At 37.7% G+C, this 19,364-nt stretch overlaps 1 protein-coding gene across 2 annotated transcripts in view; it reads left to right on the top strand.

Annotated features, from left to right (window-relative positions):
• The window catches only part of NFAT (nuclear factor of activated T cells 3), a 110,119-nt gene extending 91,226 nt beyond the window's left edge, over positions 1 to 18,893 (top strand). For both annotated transcript variants that reach the window (XM_081743686.1, XM_081743694.1), the window contains exons 12-13: positions 3,662 to 5,647; positions 17,941 to 18,893. In XM_081743686.1, the coding sequence (XP_081599812.1) occupies positions 3,662 to 5,647; positions 17,941 to 17,945 (1,991 nt within the window). In that variant the 3' untranslated portion in view covers positions 17,946 to 18,893. The remainder of the gene's footprint in view (positions 1 to 3,661; positions 5,648 to 17,940) is intronic.
• The last annotated feature ends 471 nt before the right edge of the window (positions 18,894 to 19,364 follow it).

The following is a 19,364-nucleotide window of genomic DNA, read 5'->3' as shown; positions in this document are numbered from 1 at the left end:
TCTTCAGCAGGTGTTCTCCAATAATACACGGATTCTGACCCGGCCTTCAATGTGATAAAGACAGTGATTCATCAAACCATGCAGCATCGTGCCATTGCTGTGAAAAACCTCATGATGAGTTGTGTGGTCAGACACAATGTCCAATGTTAAACATGTGCCACAGTTTGCGCCCTATCCTGTTGTATCAACCTCGACACCTTTGGAAGACAGTAATCACGGCAGCTCGCGAACAGTCAACAAAGTCGCGCTGTTCCCGAGATGCTCGTTCCTGACTGCTTGACCATCACAATTTGGCCCTTATCTGATACATATGCACAAGCATCACACTGACTGACAGTGAGATCCCTGTCACGTCTGGTGAGCAGTTTCACTGTCCCCATGCCTCTTACGTTAGGCAAAGTAGTGTGTGTTCATGGTTAGGTGGTCAGTCTATACATACAAGGTGGACCATTTTATCTTGATACGCCTTTGTAACTTTGAAAGTAATAGATACAAAACTCTGAAATTTCGTATCACGCAAACATCAACAGGGGAACATTGTTTGATATATTCTGCAATACCACCCGATTTACAGTGTTACCAACCAAGCACGAAGTTACATTTTTCAAATAGTAAGTAGTACGTCAGGTTTTTACATATACCAAATCTACTTATTAAACCGCACTCGATATTCAATGTTGCAGACTAACAACACTACAGTATCACAAACACCGAAAAACAACTACATTTTGGAGACTTCTACAGAAATAATGGGGCCAATGAAACGGATGGGATAATGTACACTCATGTCCAAAATTATTGCCGCATATCTATAAATATGTTGTTGTAGGAATATAATTTGATAACGAATTCACCCGGTATTTCTTCTAATGTTAGTATATGTATAATCGGCAAAGACATGCATGCGGCAATTTCATGCCAAAAGAGCAGTAAATAGGAACAATAAAACGAAAATACAACTTTTTTCTCCATTAGGAACATTCTGTTTTACTCATTCTAATTTTCGTATTTATAATTCTTTTCCTATGAAATTTACCACAAATATACATTTCCCGATTATAAACATAGTATCAGTATTAATAGTACCCTGCAAAATCATTATCGTATTTTACCCTTACAAGAAGACAGTTATAGATATGCGACAATCATTTTGGACATGAGTGTACATCCGAAGTATATTATTGTAGAATATTACGGACATCATATGACGTATTTCAAAGCACTAGAAATAAAGTTACAAGAATTGAAAAATTCCAGCTTGTTTTCGAAAGACTTTATTTCAAAAAAGTGTGATGATTTTCAAAACAAATAAAGATTATAATGCAGTTTACAGTAACTTGATATCTCAAACCATACCAGAGATATGAAAAAAAAGGTAAAAATTTCTATATGGCTTAAAATGATGTATTTGTGGGACCTTGTTAAAACAGTTTTTGATTTTCTTTACTTGTGCAGCATTAAGACAATACATTGTGCTAGGTGTAATTACTAGTTTTCGGATTTACGTAATTTTAACCAGTGTTGCAAACTTCCAGAATGGTTTCAGATAGCAGATTGCTGTAAACGGCATTATGATCTATACATCTAAATGGTATATTTATTTAAGCAGATTTTCGAAACGAAGTCTTTTGAAAAAATTCAAGATTTTTCAGTCGTTTGTAACTTTGCTCGAATTCATTCGAAATCTATCGTATAATCATAGTATAAGACATTAACGTGTTTTGTATATACATACAGTGCGCGCGGAAAGTATTAACGTGACACAAGTGAAAGCTAGAACTACAAATAAAAAGACTCCGAACACAACACAAAATAAAATTTAGTCAGTATTTTGTTAACCTTCTTTCTTCTTGCATGCTTTCAGTCATTCTGGAAGACTCAAGGCGACATTTTGGCGGGTAACAAGTGGTGAATTTTCCCAAACCTCCCTGATGGCAGCTTCCAGCAGAGATAATGTAGAGATGTCCGTACCCTGTAAACGTGTCTTTATGATATACAATAGCTTTTCTATGGGGTTTAAGTCTGGATTTTGCCGTCGGAAATCTTCAGAAAACGTGTCACAAGCATCTTTAAGCCAAGATACCACACTTTTGACTCTATGACAAGGGGCTTCATCTTGCATAAAAATGACGCTTCATTTTTTGCAAAGGATGTTTCCAGTGCATCGTTTAATAGCTGAAAATAGACAAACTGATTCATAGTCTGCTTTCTAGGGTGGATAAGTAACTCTCCTACACCACCATAACTGAAGGAACAACGGACCATGATACTGGCATGGTTTTAACAGATGGACAAATGCACTGAAGAAAGGTGTGATCAGCACTATGAGGACAGTACATTTGTTGGCAACCAGTGTTACTAACAAAAAACGTGGCTTCATCAATCCACAACACCTTTATTCAGTCATTAACAGTCCAGGTACCATATTTATTACAGAAAGATAGTCTTTTCTTACGATGATTCTCTGCAAGAAGGAGTTTTCGGCGAGCTCTGTAACTTCGTCGCCCTAAGTCGTTATGAATTTTGTACTGCATTGTCCGAAGGGACACATTCCCAAGCAATGCAGGATTGTTTTAATTTAATTCACTAGCTGTTAAAGAAGGTTGCTTCTTCACCTGCCTTTTCATGATCTTTAGCGTTCTTTGAGACAGTTTCCTAGGTCTAAAAAACTTTGGTCTTGGGCGGGGCATTTTGACTTCTTCTTAGTCCTTAAAACGTTTCACCGAACGTTATACTGTTCTTAGCTTCAAACTCGGTTACCTAGAGATATCTTTGGATTTTTTACCAGCATTAAACAGGGCAGTCACCGCTTCACCTTCATCAGGCTTCAACGCGGAGTAAGGCATCTTATCACAAAGAAATGAGATCACAATACACACATTGCAGCAACGAAATTACACGAAATACCAAGAGCACGTGCACACGTCAAGTAATCCCATCGACCCACCAGAGCAAGTTGAAAGTTGTTACTACACAGAAAAAAAAACACTACAGGTAGGTCTTTCCTGCCAGCGAGCGACAATACTTTCTGCGGTGTCATTAAAGAAATACACGGATGGTGTGTAAAAACGCGAAAAATATTGATGCTAAGCATTAGGCGTCAATACTTTCCGCGCGAGCTGTAGGACCATCTGTCCCTGTTGTTACTACCGTAGAGGCTTTCAAAATTTGTCTGTGATACTGAAGCGTCCTTAGTTTACTACATTGGATAACAAATGTGATATTGTAAGTTTTCATTTGACACTTAGATTTGAAATACATAATAACCTGATATACCCGTAGTGCCATTAAAAAAAATACTAATTTGTCGTAGGTTGACAACACTTAACAGGTTGTCGCAAAGTATGTCGAACAATGTCCTCCAGTTGATATTCGCATAATAGAAAATTAGAGTTTTCTGTTTATTAATTTAAAAGTTACAAGGGCGTATCAAGAAATATGATCCGCCCTATATATATAAAGTTAAGTCTTTTAAAATGTATCCAAAACAGTATGGTATTTTAGTTCATCAGTTGTTAGATTTCCCTTGATTAAATAAATCAGGAATACAGTTAATTTTTAAGTACACATTGAAAATAGTAGTCTTAGGATATGTCCAAATTTTCATTTTGTAACTCAAGGTATTCTTAATTTTAAAAATAAACATTTTGTGTATCCTCAGGTGGAGTGAAAGAAGAACCTATGATGATGTGGTCATCTCAGAGACTGAAGACTGTATTAGTGGAGAACAGACAAGAAGAGGAAAAAGCAACTCTGCCTGCACCGCGGACGTCTGGGAAGAAGGCTATTAGTGTTGATCCCGAACCTGCGCGGCCAATATCGGTTCTTACCAACAGCGATGTCAAAGTAGAGATGGCAGTTAGTTCGCCAGAATCAGTGAAAAGCTCACCAGAGTTGTCTCCTAATAACTCATTTCATACTGTACCAACTTGCCCTGCGACATTGGCAACAATGGGTGTTGCTGAAGAAGTCGATAGCCGACGCGTGCTACAAGAAGATGAGAGTTCAAGGCTTGCAGTTGGACTGCAACGATGCGAGCCCAGTTTAAATCTCCAGGTTAATTCGCACTTAAGTGAAACTGTTTCTGTTACACGGGCAACCACTGTAGGGACACTACCGGAATTGGCGGGCACCCAAGCGCCATCTGCAGCATGTATGGAAGCGACTCTTCGCCAGTTGGTGCAGGAAAATCGAGGTTCATCATTACCTGCACAAAGTGGGCAAAGCGTTGAGAAATTTTTGTCTCGCATTGAAAACCCAACAGGTACAACCGAATCAGGACATCACACATCCCCATCGTTAATCGTAGATTCCAGCAAACCAGATATGTCTTTAAGTTCTCAGCTCTTGACCGAAAATAGTTTAGTAGTTTCAAGGTGTAGCCCTATTATAACCGACTCATCGTCACAAATTGGTAATCATTCATTGTTGGTGGATTCTCCGAGCTCTTCAATTAAAAGTATTGCAACTGTTAGCGAATCACTTCCAGAAGCCCAGATTTCAACTTTGAATTCATGTAAACAATTAATTGATTCTCAACATAATCTTGGGACAAAATGTTCATCAGATACGCAACCTGTATTGAACAAGCAGCAACCATCCGCAGTACTTACTGAAGTAACGCAGCCTACGCTGCTGTCTGTTAACGATGTTCAGTCCAGCATTCAGGCATCTCCCTCCAAAGAAGTTTTGTGTCCTTCAGTATCTCTCGTAGTGAATCAGTTAGTTAGCGAAAATGTACAGTCCTTAGATTTAATCAATACTCAGCCATCACTAATCATCACTCAGTCAACAGCCATGATGACTTCCCAGGAGGCCAAATCCCCTCCACAGGTACAGCAACCCTTCTCTTGCTTGCCAACTTCTCTCATCAGTGTGAACACAATACCTACTTCAAGTCTGACAAACAAAACTGAAATTCCGGCTGCTCCTTGTGGTTCCATACCTATGAAGTCTGTTGTAACAACTGCCCTTCCCTCAACACTTCCTTCTCAGCCTTCGGAACCTTTGCTTCAGTCGAATTCCCCGAGTGTCGTTACAACGTCTGTCCTTGGCGAAGGGTCTCTTCCCAGCTACAAAAGTACATCTACAGAACCATCGTTGGTGAGTGCCGAACAATCACTTGCTACATCTGGTGTGGAAAATAGACTTACTGCTATAGTACCTGATCCCATAAATAAAGCTCATTTAACAGAAACGGTTTCCCATTCTACAGATTCTGCAAACTTTGTTAACTCTTCTCTGAGTTCTGTTGGACTGAACATGAAGACTGAGACTGCACTGAAGGAACAAGCACGAGTCATGGCACGCGTTGTTGACCAAGCTTTAGGAGAAATAGTAGCATCCAAAGGCGAACTGAATGACCCAATGGTGTTGAGTTCGAAAAGGCCAAGTCTTCCCTGCTTTTCACCTGGGAAACTGAGTACTACAGCAGGAGCAGGGAAGCAACTTGTAATGCAGCAGTTAGGAGAGAATAAGATAGCAACAAATTTGTCAGTTCCAAACTTGAACGATGGAGCTGCTAAGAAGACATTGACTGCTGATGGTTGCCCCAAGAAGTGTGAAGAGGGTCTCGTACCTCAAGAACTTGCCCAGATGTCAGAAAACGATCTCCTCAGCTATATTAATCCAAGCTGTTTCGACCAAGGTATGTAATGTAAGCGTCCTGTAAATTTTCGAGGTTTTTTTTTTTACTGTCAGAGCAACCATAGGTTTCGGGCAAAGACCTTGCAGTATATATATTTGAAAGTATAATGACTGAAATACGAAATTTTACAAATATTCTGTGTCCACAATATTTTTAGTCTAAGCTTAACAACACAGTAGGTGTATCTAGGAAATCCTAAAACTTTCACACTGATAAAAACAGCAAAACAAAATTAAAAACAAACAAATGGAAAATATTTGGATGAACATAAAATGGTAACATTAAATAAAAACAATGAAATAAACATATTCTTACAGTAGGAATACTTCTAGTTCTCTGCCTTTGGGTATGGTACCCTGTATTGAGGTGACATTGCCTTTTAGAACTGCCATACTTATTCTTTGTATGAGAAAGGTGCTTGCTCTGTCATCGCCAGAGAACTGCGTGATCCGTCTGCCTATTTCTTTTATAAAGTTAATACCTTCTCTGCCCCACGCACCACTGGATTTAATAGAGATAGTTATAAAATGATATTTATCCGCAAGATTACTGTATTTTCTCCGTTTTTCCGTTTCATTTCGGCTGGCTATATTTCCCGCATGAATCGAAGAAAAGGGGAGATTGGAAGGAGCGAACGTATCTGAACCTGTAAAGTCCCAAATTAGCGCTTTACCTCTCTTCCACGGTAACGGTATTTCTATTGAAGGTACTTTGTAGGAATTGTGATGGGTGATAGATCAAGTACAGTAGCAAACACACTGTTACACTTCTCATCGCAGTGTTTTAGTTCTTCACAATTACAATGACATATTGAGTTCTTCACAATTACCTGAGTCACATATGAACAGTTACCACATTAACAATCTTGAAAGTGATCGCCCAAACTATCAATCATTCGGAGGCAAGAGCTGTTGCATTGTTTTGCAGGATGATTTCGGAGTCCAGCTAAGTAGAACGATTATCCCAACTTACTCAGTGTGCAAAGTAGATATTAAGCATAATATTAGACACTCACAGTTTTATCGTAAGGGTTATAACAAAATATCACACCTCGTGCGTCATAAGTTAAAATAACAATTAACTTCACCAGAAATGGTTATCTTCGTGGCAAACAAGTGTGCTCGTTTCGCTCATGTTCGTACGACCGGGCCCACGTTTCAAGAATAGTAGCCATTAAGTTCAAGAGCGACGTATCTTCACGTTTATATAGCTCTAGGTTCATACGTCATATCTCGTGGTATGTGTGTCAATTAATGTTGCACCTACTTTAAAGCAGTTTTGCATCTCTTTAGATCGTCTAGTAAAATTCTATAAACAGTTGATCGAGCATGTCTGTAATTCCAGTAACGACTGCCACCTATATTCCTCCAAACTTGCATCTGTCAGGGCTTGAGTAGCTTCGGTTTGAAAGGTCACTTGGCATCCTGTCGGTACTCTTTACTTTTGAAATTTTGCTGCTCAGCTGACGATAATTGTGTGTGATAAAATACATTCCTCTAAAGCATGCTTGTGACATTCCCTAATATTCTTACCGCTTCTATTTTGATGTAGGAACGCTGCTTGAATTGACTCACGTCCATTTTCACAACTGTTCTTCTCTCACTGGTTTGCACGCATCATCCTTCGTACTCCTAGACCGTTGGTGCAATCTTGTGGCATCATTAGGAAACAGGATTCATCACGTCAGTGACACATTATCATGACTTAGTAAGTGACCCCCCCCCCCCACACACACACATATATATACACACGCAGATAGATAGATAGAGATGGAAATTGGAAAATATGAATCCTTATGTGGGAATGGAAAAAAGAAATCCTTAAGTGAGAATGGAAAGTGAGATACCAGAAAACAGTGAAAAAATAACCACTAGAACTATAAAAGTATGCTATAAGCTAGGGATGCAAATAAGCAACAAAGTTTTACTAGTCCAAGAAAACAGCTACTCGCCGACATCCTACAATAGAAATCATTTACTTTTGGTATTTTATTAGTGATATTAAAAACTCGCTCGCACCCATGAACCACTCGCCCGCCGGTTGTTTGCATCCCTGCTATAAGCACTTTCGCAAAGCATCAAATAGAAGGGAAAAGTAGGGAGAAAAAAAAATGTGAAGCATAAAGTTAGGTAGGTGCCAGTTGGAATGCAAGGTTCGTGTAATAGTATTAGGTTGAAAGTGAGGGAGGTGAAACTAATGGGACAGGATGAGTCGATAAGAGTGCAGGAAAACGAAAGAATAATAAATGAAAGAATTACATACAAATAATATAGCGGACAAAATAATGAAATAAAAAAAAAAAAAAAAAAAAGTTGACAGGTATGGAATATGGAGTGAGTGTAATAAGGTAGGATATTATAAACAAACTGTTAAGACCAGAGTGGCGGTTCGCGAATAGGATTGTAATGAGGGACATGGAAGAGTGTTGGGAAGGGATTTTGAGATTACTTACTGGGGAAGTGTGCCAAGACACAAGGTAGGACCGTTTGATGTTAGGTTGGGATATATTGAAATAAAATTGTTGCTAAGTTTTTATGGTATATGAGACAAGAGATGTCTTTTCTGAAGTTGGACATCCGCGTATAGGAAAGCGACTACATTGGAGGACCTGGTGGGTTTGACTGAGGACTTCCAGTTTAGGATTGGAGGTCCAGTTCTGGTTGGTCGTGGATCCATATTAGGAAAATGTCTGAATCGAAGCCAGAGGAAAAGTTGAAGTGGTATGAGGGATATTGATTATTCCGGGCGCTACATTAAGTTAGCATTGAGGGAAGTGATGCGGAGCATCTATGGCAGTTCTGTTGATTTCAAGACTGGTTATTCTTAAATGTTGTAATTGTTTATGATTGAGACAAAGTGAGCAATTAGAATTAGTAATTGTGCGCTATGTCAAAGTTTGGGGACGTGTGTTCAGGAAATTTTCAGCTGGCGTGTGATCATGAGTAAATGGAATGTTTGTGTCAGTGGCGGCTAATGTTAGTATTGTTGGGTTGCGCAACGATCAAAGTATTTCAAGAAAAAAAGTATGTTATTAGCAGTAGTAGTAGTAGTAGTAGTAGTAAAGAACAGAAAAAAAAAATTTAATACTTCCATATATAATTAATCTGTTTTTAAAAGTGAAAAACAATCCACCACAGAGTCTCTAATTTATATTGCGTTGCAGCGAGCATACAAGCACCAGATTTCTACAGCGCGGCAATGGGAGCGAATGTTAAAGTCTCCTTTCCTCTATCTCAAAAGTTAAAGGCTCTAGACGTTGCAGTGCTTCTGTAACAACGCGGCACGGTTTCCAGTCAACGAGAAGGTTTTTCGCGCTGAAAAGATTTCTGAATTTTATTTCACTACCAATTACAAATGGAATTTATTTTTTAAATTACGGGACTATCTGAAGTAAACCAATATAATGACAATTATATATATATATATATATAGATAGATAGATAGATAGATAGATACTAGGGTCATTCGGAAAGTAAAGAACGTTTTGCGCTAGCGCGTGCGCGTGTTCCTCCACCCTCGCTGCCGCTGGGTTATTGACCTGGGCATGCTTTAGCCTCAGTCTGGCACCAGCTGCGATCCGCTACGGTCCGTTATTGCTTCGCTGTGCGACTGTAAAATGTGCGATACAATTACTGATCCCGCCAAGTGTGAGGTTCGTAGTGTGATAAGATTTTTGAATGCAAGAAAAGTGCGTCCGATAGAAATTTATAGACAAATCACTGAGGTGTATGGAAATGTAATGAATGAAGCATCAGTTCGTAAGTGGTGCATTATGTTTAATGACGGACGGACGAATGTGCACGATGAGGAATGCTCGGGCCGGCCTTCTGTTGTGACTGACGAACTCAAAGGAAGAATTGAGCGGAAAATTCAAGAGGATAGGCGATCCACTATTGATGGGCTGCACGAATTCTTTCCTGAAATTTCAAGAACTGTGTTGTACGAAATTGTCAGTGGTAAACTTGGTTACAAAAAAATTAGTGCAAGGTGGGTGACTTGACTGTTATCGGAGGAACACAAAACCAAGCGAATGGGAGCCGCATTGACTTTTCTCAGCCATTACCATAAGGATGGCGATGAACTTTTAAATCGTATTGTTACTGGAGATGAGACGTGGATTTCGCACATCACTCCAGAAACAAAGCGCCAATCCATGGAATGGCACCATTCAAATTCTCCGAAAAAGCCGAAAAAAGCCAAACAAATTTTGAGCACCAGAAAGGTTATGGCTACGGTCTTTTGGGATCGTAAGGGTGTTTTGCTCGTTGACTACATGCAGAGAGGTGAGACCATAAATGCAGCTGCCTACTGTCAGACGTTACGTCGACTTCGCCGCGCGATTCAAAACAAAAGGCGCGGATTGCTGACCAGCGGCGTCATCCTCCTCCACGACAATGCCCGTCCTCACTCCGCGACATTGACGACGGACTTACTTCAGCAGTTTAAGTGGGGAGTTTGGGAGCATCCACCCTATAGTCCAGACTTAGCCCCCAGTGACTTCCACCTATTCCCAAAGTTGAAAGACTTTTTGGATGGAAGCCACTACGGCAGTGATGATGAACTTATGGAAGCTGTTAGTAATTGGTTCAACAGTTTGGCGGCAACTGTGTATGCCGAAGGCATAGAAAAACTTGTACCACGGTATGACAAGTGTTTACATTTACACGGCGACTATGTCGAAAAGTAACTCAAGTATCACATAGTATGTAACGCAAATTTCGCCTTTGTATATCAGTTATTAAAGTGTTTATACAAAAACGTTCTTTACTTTCCGAATGACCCTCGTATATCGACAAACTTTAAGAGGTGATTCCTCACATCAAAATAAGAGCAAAAGTTCGTATGGACCTATGGAGAAAAGTGCATAGTTTCAGAGCTAGGGCTGTCCAAAATCGCGAGAAACCCAAATTTCAATAGGCCCTATTTCGAATTGCAGAAACTGTGGATGGTGGTTTTTATCAAAGTAATGGAAGCAACGCGTACACAATCCAAAAATGTATATTTCATCAATTGTCAATAAGTGTAGAGGGTATTTCCTACAAGGTGTAATTCTCAGATATGTTTTCAATAGAATTTTCAGATACGAGGAAATACCCTCTACACTTATTGACGAAGCACTGGATTTATATACCGTGACGAAGCACTGGATTTCAAGAAGGGTCCAAAGTAGACAGGAAGTAAGCCTTGACAACAATGGACATCCAGTGCTTCGGAGGGAAGGCGAAAGTATTAGGAACCGTGAGCTCCATGTTTCTTTGTGTTCGGAATAACGTGTGATGATATGTACTTCGTCACGGTATATTTCACGTTTTCTTCACTTATAAGCGTGAAAGAAAGCACCATGCGTTTTCCCGAGTACGAGAGACCGTGCTGCTGACGATGATTAACACTTCCCACATTTCGCCAAAGAATTCCATATTCACTGCTATCAAGGCTTATCGTTTGCCTACTTTGGACCAATCATGAAGTCAGAGCACATCTCAAAATTCGGTTGATCGCATGTTTGGGAATTTCAACCCGCAGTAAATAGTCTGTACACCCATCGAACATTAATGAAATATGCATTTTTGGATTGCGTATTCGTCACTTCCTTTACGATGATAAGGACTACCATCCACAGTCTCTCAAATTCGAAATAGGGCCAATTAAAATTTGGCTTTTTCGCGATTTTGGACAGCTCTAGCTGTGAAACTATGCACTTTTCGCCATAGGTCCATATGAACTTTTTCTCTTATTTTTATGTGAGGAATCGCCTTTTAAAATTTGTCGGTGTAGTTCATTAACACCTTGTAGTGATCGCAAATTATAAAATAAGAAAGACAACATGTAGTAGAGCAGAAAACAAATGAAAGTAAATGCGCATTTACAAGTTAACTCTCAGCTTATATAGATAATGAAGGCTTCTTGTAAAGTAATTTGTGAACGAAATATCAATAAGTAAAATATAGAATCCCCCCCTGTGTTGATAATATTTCACTATATACATATTTCTTTTATAAAATAAATGTATTTTATGCTCTTGATAACTTTCCACATAAAACTATGATGTGAAACGCCACATTGAATTTCGAACAATGGTCAGGGGTACAGCCACGAGGGTGGTCATCGGGTCCGGGCCTCCCAAAAATTTCAAAACTCGACTAACATTTGTAGACTTTCTTAACGAACTATACTTGTTTAACAGAGTAAGCTAAATATTTTTTTTTACGCCTCATCATATACTCTTTTTTTTTCTTTCTTATAAAAATAATCGTTCTATCATTTTTTTTTCTTAAAATATAGGTGACAGTAATTAAGAATTACTTACCGTCTTTTTGGGTGCAGAATAAGACAGGTTCGATATTACACAGACGTATTGGACCCTCTCAAATACTTTGGACCCTTCCCAACAAACATTTCTGGATGTAGAACTGGTAGTGCTGTTTGTTTTGACGTCCTTCGACTTTTGGCTTTTGTTACATGCTGATCCTATATCTGACGGGTTTCAAAGTTTACTTTCCAGAACGTATGACAATGATAAGCATTGTTTCACCTCATGTGGAAGTATATAGTGTTCATTGTGCATTGCTTACAACCAAGAGGGATGATTTGGAATGTAGTTTTTCTTTTACGTATGTGTGTGTGGTGAATATGTGACATTCACGATTTAGATAACTCTTTTGTATCAGCTGTTTTGGCTTTTGTATCAGTTTTTTTTTTTAATCAGCTTTTTTTTTTTTTTTTTTTTTTTTTTGTTTTATTAGATTTAATTGCATTTTGTGTGCTCTAAATCTATAAATAACCTACAAATTCTGAATGAATTCTGTACCATGACTTTTGTAAGTAACTTTTAAAAAAAAATGCCCAGCTCTTGAAAAAATTCGTTTAAATTCACAGGACATCGTATAGCAGCAATATTGTTTGCACTAGATATACTTCCACAATTTGTTTTAAATTTTCGTGGATAAACTGTGAATAAAGTGTGTTCAATTTACATTTTTCATAACATTAATCTCTTCCACGAACTGTCTTCAGTCTAAGCTGTAGAGGAATTTGGATCACTGTCAGGGTCTGGGTTTGCTAGAATGAAATGTTCGCAGTAATCTAGAAAAAAAGTATTTAGTGAATCTACAAAGCTTCAGAAATTAATATTAACTGTACTATGACGTCAGCAAAAGGAGAAAGGCGTTTTTCCACATCGAAAAGAATTGACATTTTTAAGGAATTGAATGTCCCAAGAAAAGTTATCACTTTGGTTATGCTTTCCATCGAAAAAGACTTGATAAAGCATGTATTAGGCAGATTTGCTCCAATCAGAAAGAGGAGAATGGACTTGCTAATTAAATAGGTGAATAATCGGATAAGATGTTCTGTATTTTTTTATTTTTTTAAAACAATTTTATTTAATTTCACATATCACATAGCATTTGCATCTAAAGTTATGGTGATTAGTCAGTGAATCCAGTTTATATTTTGTATCTCCGATCGTTGGTACTGCAGCACCCAAAATCACAATCCACCGGCCGCCACTGGTTTGTGTATAAGTTAGATATATTGAGACAGGATGATAGAACGTAAATGTTCGGTGATGAAGCGAATAATGGATAGGAAGTGATTTGTAATTTTAAGGTATGATAGAGAGCCTGGAGGTAGGATTGAAGGTTAGTCGAGAAAAATAGATGCGTTCGGTATGATTAGTGATACTGAAACCAGCTGGTCTTCATAGGTAAATATTAAGGAAAAGATAGAATTAAGGAGTTATGGGTGTTCTTACGAGTGGACCATGTTAGTACTAGAATTGGATTTCAGAGAATGGGTAAGGACTTCTTTTAAATATCGTAATGAGTGCGTTTGGGAAATTACTGATTGACTTCGGATCAGGAGTCTGTATGGTTGTGCTCTTACCTGCAGGCTGAATGATAATGGGCTTAGAACGCAGCACTGAAATTGCCCTGCGTTCGGAAAATACTATAACAAGGATCTTGAAAATTCTTCCGCAGAAGATGTGGTGTGATCGAATGGACTGTGTATCCTGCGGTTAGGTTAATATGAAGTCGAAGCATTGCAGTAATACCGATTGTTGATCCAGATTGAAACAATAGTTAGGGTTTCACAGTTAATGTGTACATTTAAGGATATAAATGAGAATGAAACAGTCGCTACTGGAAGGTAGAAAGTGTATGTTGTCTTGTAAATGCTTGAAGATAAAACTAATGTTGAATATAGGATGGATTCTACATCAACGTTGTAGAATTTGCCCTGTATTCTTCATTATGTGTGAAGATTTGTGGAGAATTGAAAAAAAAATCCTTTCAGGTGCCCATACGATAAACAAGATTCATGAATTTTTTGGAGAATGAAGGCAAGGATGATTCTAATGAGGAAATTCAGAATAGACGTTACGGAGGTGATTTTTTGCACTATGAATCATATCTGTTAACAAATTAGTCACCTAATAACAACATTGCGTTTGGCCTGGAAGTTTTGTGATAGTTATTCCAAGAGACATCGCAAGTATTTCACATTGTGAATCCACTATCTCATCAGCGTTCTAGTAAAGTACGGGAATGCATATTTTTGCGTTTGACCCGGTGCCCCTAATACTCCCACAGATTTTCAATTGAATATGTAACCAGGTGTAACAAGGTCCCTGATTGTTCTTGCAGTACGAACGATTTGAGCTATCTGAACACGACATTTGTCACCTTGGAAGATGATAATGTCCACTGCATATTAAACATAAAAGTATTGAGGAGAAAAAACACCTGGTCACTGAGAATGTCCCAGAAAATTTGGTTCATGTTCTCTTTCACCTCTATGACTGGACCACAGTCGTGCACGAAAAACCATCCTCACACTATCTCAGAAACAACTTCCAACGTGAACAACATCCTTTACACACATACTCCAGGTGAAATGCCTTATTGGGCTTTCAGTGAGCTCTGTGCGGTGCATCGGTAAAATACGGACTAAAACGCGACTTGTTGGACCACACTACGTGTTTTCAGTCCCCTACAGTCCATTATACAGTATGTGTTCTTGAGTCCATTAACAAGCTCTATTCATTCGCCGAAGTGAATAAAGTCCTCTTTCGTAGTATTTGGCTCCAAGTCTCACTTGTATGAAGTTCCGTTCGCAATATTCCTTTGAAAATTGATTGAGGCAGGCCTACATTCGCGGAGTGCGACAATTATTGTCTGGTTTAAAAGCTTGAAATTCATTGCTTGTTTTCCTAGGATCTTATTGCGACCATAATTTTGACTCCCGTTTTTCGTTCGAATGACCATTCCTTGGAGACGCTGGACCGTACTCTTTAACACACCAACAAATCGAGCATATTCGTTTGCTGTGCACCAATGGATACTCCAGGTCATAGTGGCCTCTCTTTAGCTGTATATCACCTCTTTGCTTCGACTCATCTTCATGAACTGTTTCCATACAACTAAAGGCACTTTGTATCTAGTTAACTTCAGTAGGTCATTTAGTAGCACCAGCAGTGGTAGGTCATTTAGTCACATATTAGGAATTAGAAAACTGCTTAGGAATAGTTCAATGCTATTTGACCATGGATCCGTATTATAAATTATCTGGAGCTATTCCTTTTACTTGAAGTGGCTATTTTCAAATGTGAACTTACCGATAGTAAACATGAACTGAAACAGTTGGGTTAGGAATTGTGCGCTGGGTTTTTGTGGCATGTATTTTTACGTATTCTTTGTGAGCGCTGAGACTGTAGGTAAACTTAGTATTGAGAAGTAACATCTAGGGGGCTAGGAGATAATGCATAAGTAGTGATTCCTGTATTTTAAGTATGATGGTCAAAATGTGAGATTGGAAGTGTTAGTGGAGAGACTCGTTCTGTGGGGCTTTTTGTACTGGAAACAATAGAGCTTTGTGGGTTGCACGATTTGAGGAGTTAAGGTAGAGGGTAAAATGGAAGTTTTAATATTTGATGGAATAAAATGCAAAATTGTGGTTTTAGTTAGCCCTCAAGCGGAACATAAATTTGGGCTCCATATTGGAATCCAACCCCAGTATAATTCTGGAGTCGTAATTTTGTGTCTGTTCAATTTTTTTCTTCCTGCATATCTGATAAAAGAGATTAAGGAAAATACATGTGCGTTAGTGCTGTGTAATAGCGTTTGTTTTCTGGTAGAAAAATTAGTTTTTTCATATCTGCGTAAGGATTCCTTTATTTAATCATGTATATACAACACAGTTAAAGACAGCAATCGATGAATCAGATTTCATAATTCTTAGCATTTCATTGTTGTGTAAAGTATCTGTGTTGATAGGAAAATGCTGTTGATTAACTGCGCTATATCGTTTTATGAAATATATTAATTAATTTCATTCCAGCTTAGTACATTTTTCAAAATATCGGGAAGTATACCAATTTTACAGCATAGCAATACACAATGTAAAATTATTACTTGAAAAATGTTGCTACTGTTGAGTATTTATAAGCTAACTATATTGATACTTTATATCCTAATTTACTAACCTGTGACATGTTCACATGTTCATATATATATATAAAGCATTAGATATTTCGAATATATAATCGACTATTCTTCTTCATTTGTATATTACATTTTTTCCATGTTCTGAAGAATATTGAGTATATAGTAAATTTGCTCCAAGTCAAGTGATATGAAATCAAAAAGATTTTTAAAGTGTAAGATACAGTTAGTAAATATGGTATCCAAATCATTTTCTAGAAGTTAATGTATCAACACATTAAAAATATATTTAGTGAATACCAAATTTTGGATGGACATAGGGACGTGTCGCAGGTTTGTAAATTAAAATATAAAATAAATAGCATTGTATTATAGGTTCTTTCTATTAGCAACTATTGATACTTATTTTACAGATAATATTAATATAGCGAAATACTGACCATATTGTTCAGTTCAAGATTGTAACGTTCTCACTTTCGCAGCGGTAGATCCGGGTTCGTGGAAGTACGTGTAACGAACCCCTTGTAGACCTCATCCCTCATCTAACGACTAGCGAGCATGTCGCACAAGATTCGGTTAGTTTAACGTCGAGCATCAGATGCATTAAAGTGGTTCAGAACCCATTTTAATCTTTAGGTCTAGTCCTCTGTAGTCTTGCCCCTTATAAAGGACATGAACACAATCGGATCAGTTAAGTTGTAGTTCTATGTATTATATATAATCTTGGTGCTAAAAAAGATTTTAAACATTTTAAACGACGGAAAGCAATAACTAGTTTAGTGTTGCGTTTGAATTTTTATTCAAGATTTTAGCAAATCTGCAGGACAGGAGTTTCCACTAATATTATGTAGTCAGTTGGGTGTTATTTGAGCACAAGAAAAACACACTTCCTTGGGCGCCAATATTGCTGGCTGGGAGTCGAAGTTTAAATTCAGCTCAAGTCAACTATCCTTTTGATTTGCGTGCTTTTGTTAATAATATAACTTTGGTATCGAGTATTCATGCCTCATTTTACAAAACATACAGGTTTATTTATAATTTCACTAGTGGTAAAATATTACCAGACACCATTGCAGACTGCTCCTGACACTTGGTCATCACCGAAAACGTCTTCGGTGGAGTCGGGAGAGTGCAGTGGTGAAACAAGGCGCAGGGAGGCCGGTGGTATTTAGTGATGAGAATCATTTCGGTGTCGGATACTTTGAGAGTCATGTGCATATCCATAGATGATTAAATAAGTGGGAAAATCCAGTGTGTGATCACACGATGCCAGGCAGAAGCTACACCTGGTTTTATTTTATAGAGGGCAATAAGCTTTACATACCACTCGCATATGGTGTTCATTCAGAATAATATGAATAGTCCGTCGTAATTCGTGACATTAGTCATGTCTTCAACCTCGTGTGAACGCTGCGTAAACCCATCTTCCAAAGGATAATGCGCGTCTCTACTCATCGTGCTTTCCACAGTATACATCTATCCTTTCCTGCTAGTTCTCGAGATCGAAACCCTATCGATGTAAAACTGCCGTGACCGGCAACCGAGATACGACATGGCCATCGTTCAGCTACGCCAAAGTTACTGGCCCTCGTAGGTAGTTACATGTGCTTTCTAGATGAATGTATGTTTTTTGAACATCTTATGTTATTCAGAATATCCTACAATAAATGTCGGGCGCGATGTCGAAATTACTGCCACTTACTATCGTCTTCCTTTGTAAAACTTCGGTCCAGATTTGTGAATCGTTACTGGGTGAGCCATACGCTTCCACTAATGTATATGTATTATTGTGTGATATTTAAATGTATGGAAATATATTGTTTCATTTACACAATATATTTTCTCTTTCAGTGTGAACGGTGGATGAGATGACAATGAAGTCAGTATTAAGGATGATCGTCGAAGGAAGAAGTGGGTTTGGTAATTCTATGATGCAAAGAGATCTAATTTGTAATATAATACATTAGCATTTCATTACGTAATTAGCTATAATTTTTCATAAATGTTGAGTAGTGTTGTATGGTTTTTAATAATCCAGCTTGTACTTAACTTATTAGGGGCCAGTAATATTGTTTCTGTTCTGTAATTTGTTAAGATACTTTTTGTTTGCATTTAAAATGTGGTTTCGGTTTATTGTATGATGTTTTGGTATGGTTTACTTTTTGTGATGAAAAGAAATTTTAAAACAGAATAGGTAGAGTAAGTCTTGGCATTACAGTATTGCAAACTTGTAGACTGCAGAACAATTAGTCAACGGTCATTGCTCAAAAAATAAAGGAAGGAAAGCTGATCAAGCTTGTTCACTTTGCGTGGAGATTGCATGCTTTCTGAAGTTAGTCACGTAAGGCAACAAAATAAATAAGATAAAGTAACAATGCAAATGAATGTCGTGCTTGCCTCGTAATCAAGCAGATTTCGCTTTTATAATGGCCAAAGTCATTATTGTGTATACAGATGGTCATTTGACTATTTCTTTTGTACAAAGACTTCAACAGTGAGGAAATCGTGTAATTCCTCTTCAGATTGAATTCAAAAACTGATCTGTAGTTTGAGAGACTTTTTTGTAATTTGTGTGAATTTATGTACATATTATATATATTCATATATATAATCATATATGTTAAGACTTGGAACAACTATTGTAAATAATCTATATTTGTACACAGAATCTGTTTCTCTTTGTCAAAGAGGGACTTTTCAGACTTAAACTGTTGATGGATGTTTCCATCGTATATATATATATATATAAATAAATGTATACTAGTGTGTTCAGATTGTTGTTTACATAAAAGATATTTAGATTACCATTGTTTTGTTATTTAACAACCATGTTTTTATTCAGATAATAAAAGATTTGTGTATAAAATTGACTTTTCAACGAAAAATAACAGATACCTGAAATAAACTAACCATAAATGACACGATTAAAAAGGATGAAATTGCGCGCTTTGGTCAAATTTAATACAGATAGTCAAGTTGTCTAATGCAAGCTCTGCGTAAAGCACAAAAGAAAAGGATATTGGAAGATATTTTTCAGTGAGTTGCCAAGAAGACTTTCCAAGCACCTCTCCTTTCTGTATCTTTACGTGCTGTGTTAAAATAACAATTCTAAAGTTTGCGTTCCACTTGCGCTTGTTGGAAAACTTGTTAGAAACAAAACTAGAGATTCCAATGAGGTTTATTATTTATTTAAAAAGAATGGCATTTATTCTCTTTATATATACATACTGAATACTTTTACAGATTTGCTCATGTGAATTCTGAGGGGAGTATTA

This window comes from Thermobia domestica, chromosome 2, assembly GCF_964235325.1.
Source record: "Thermobia domestica chromosome 2, izTheDome1.hap1.1, whole genome shotgun sequence".
In the NCBI taxonomy this organism is placed as follows: Eukaryota; Metazoa; Arthropoda; class Insecta; order Zygentoma; family Lepismatidae; genus Thermobia; species Thermobia domestica.
The sequence above is the reverse complement of the archived record's forward strand: the minus strand, read 5'-3'. Positions and strand labels throughout refer to the sequence as shown.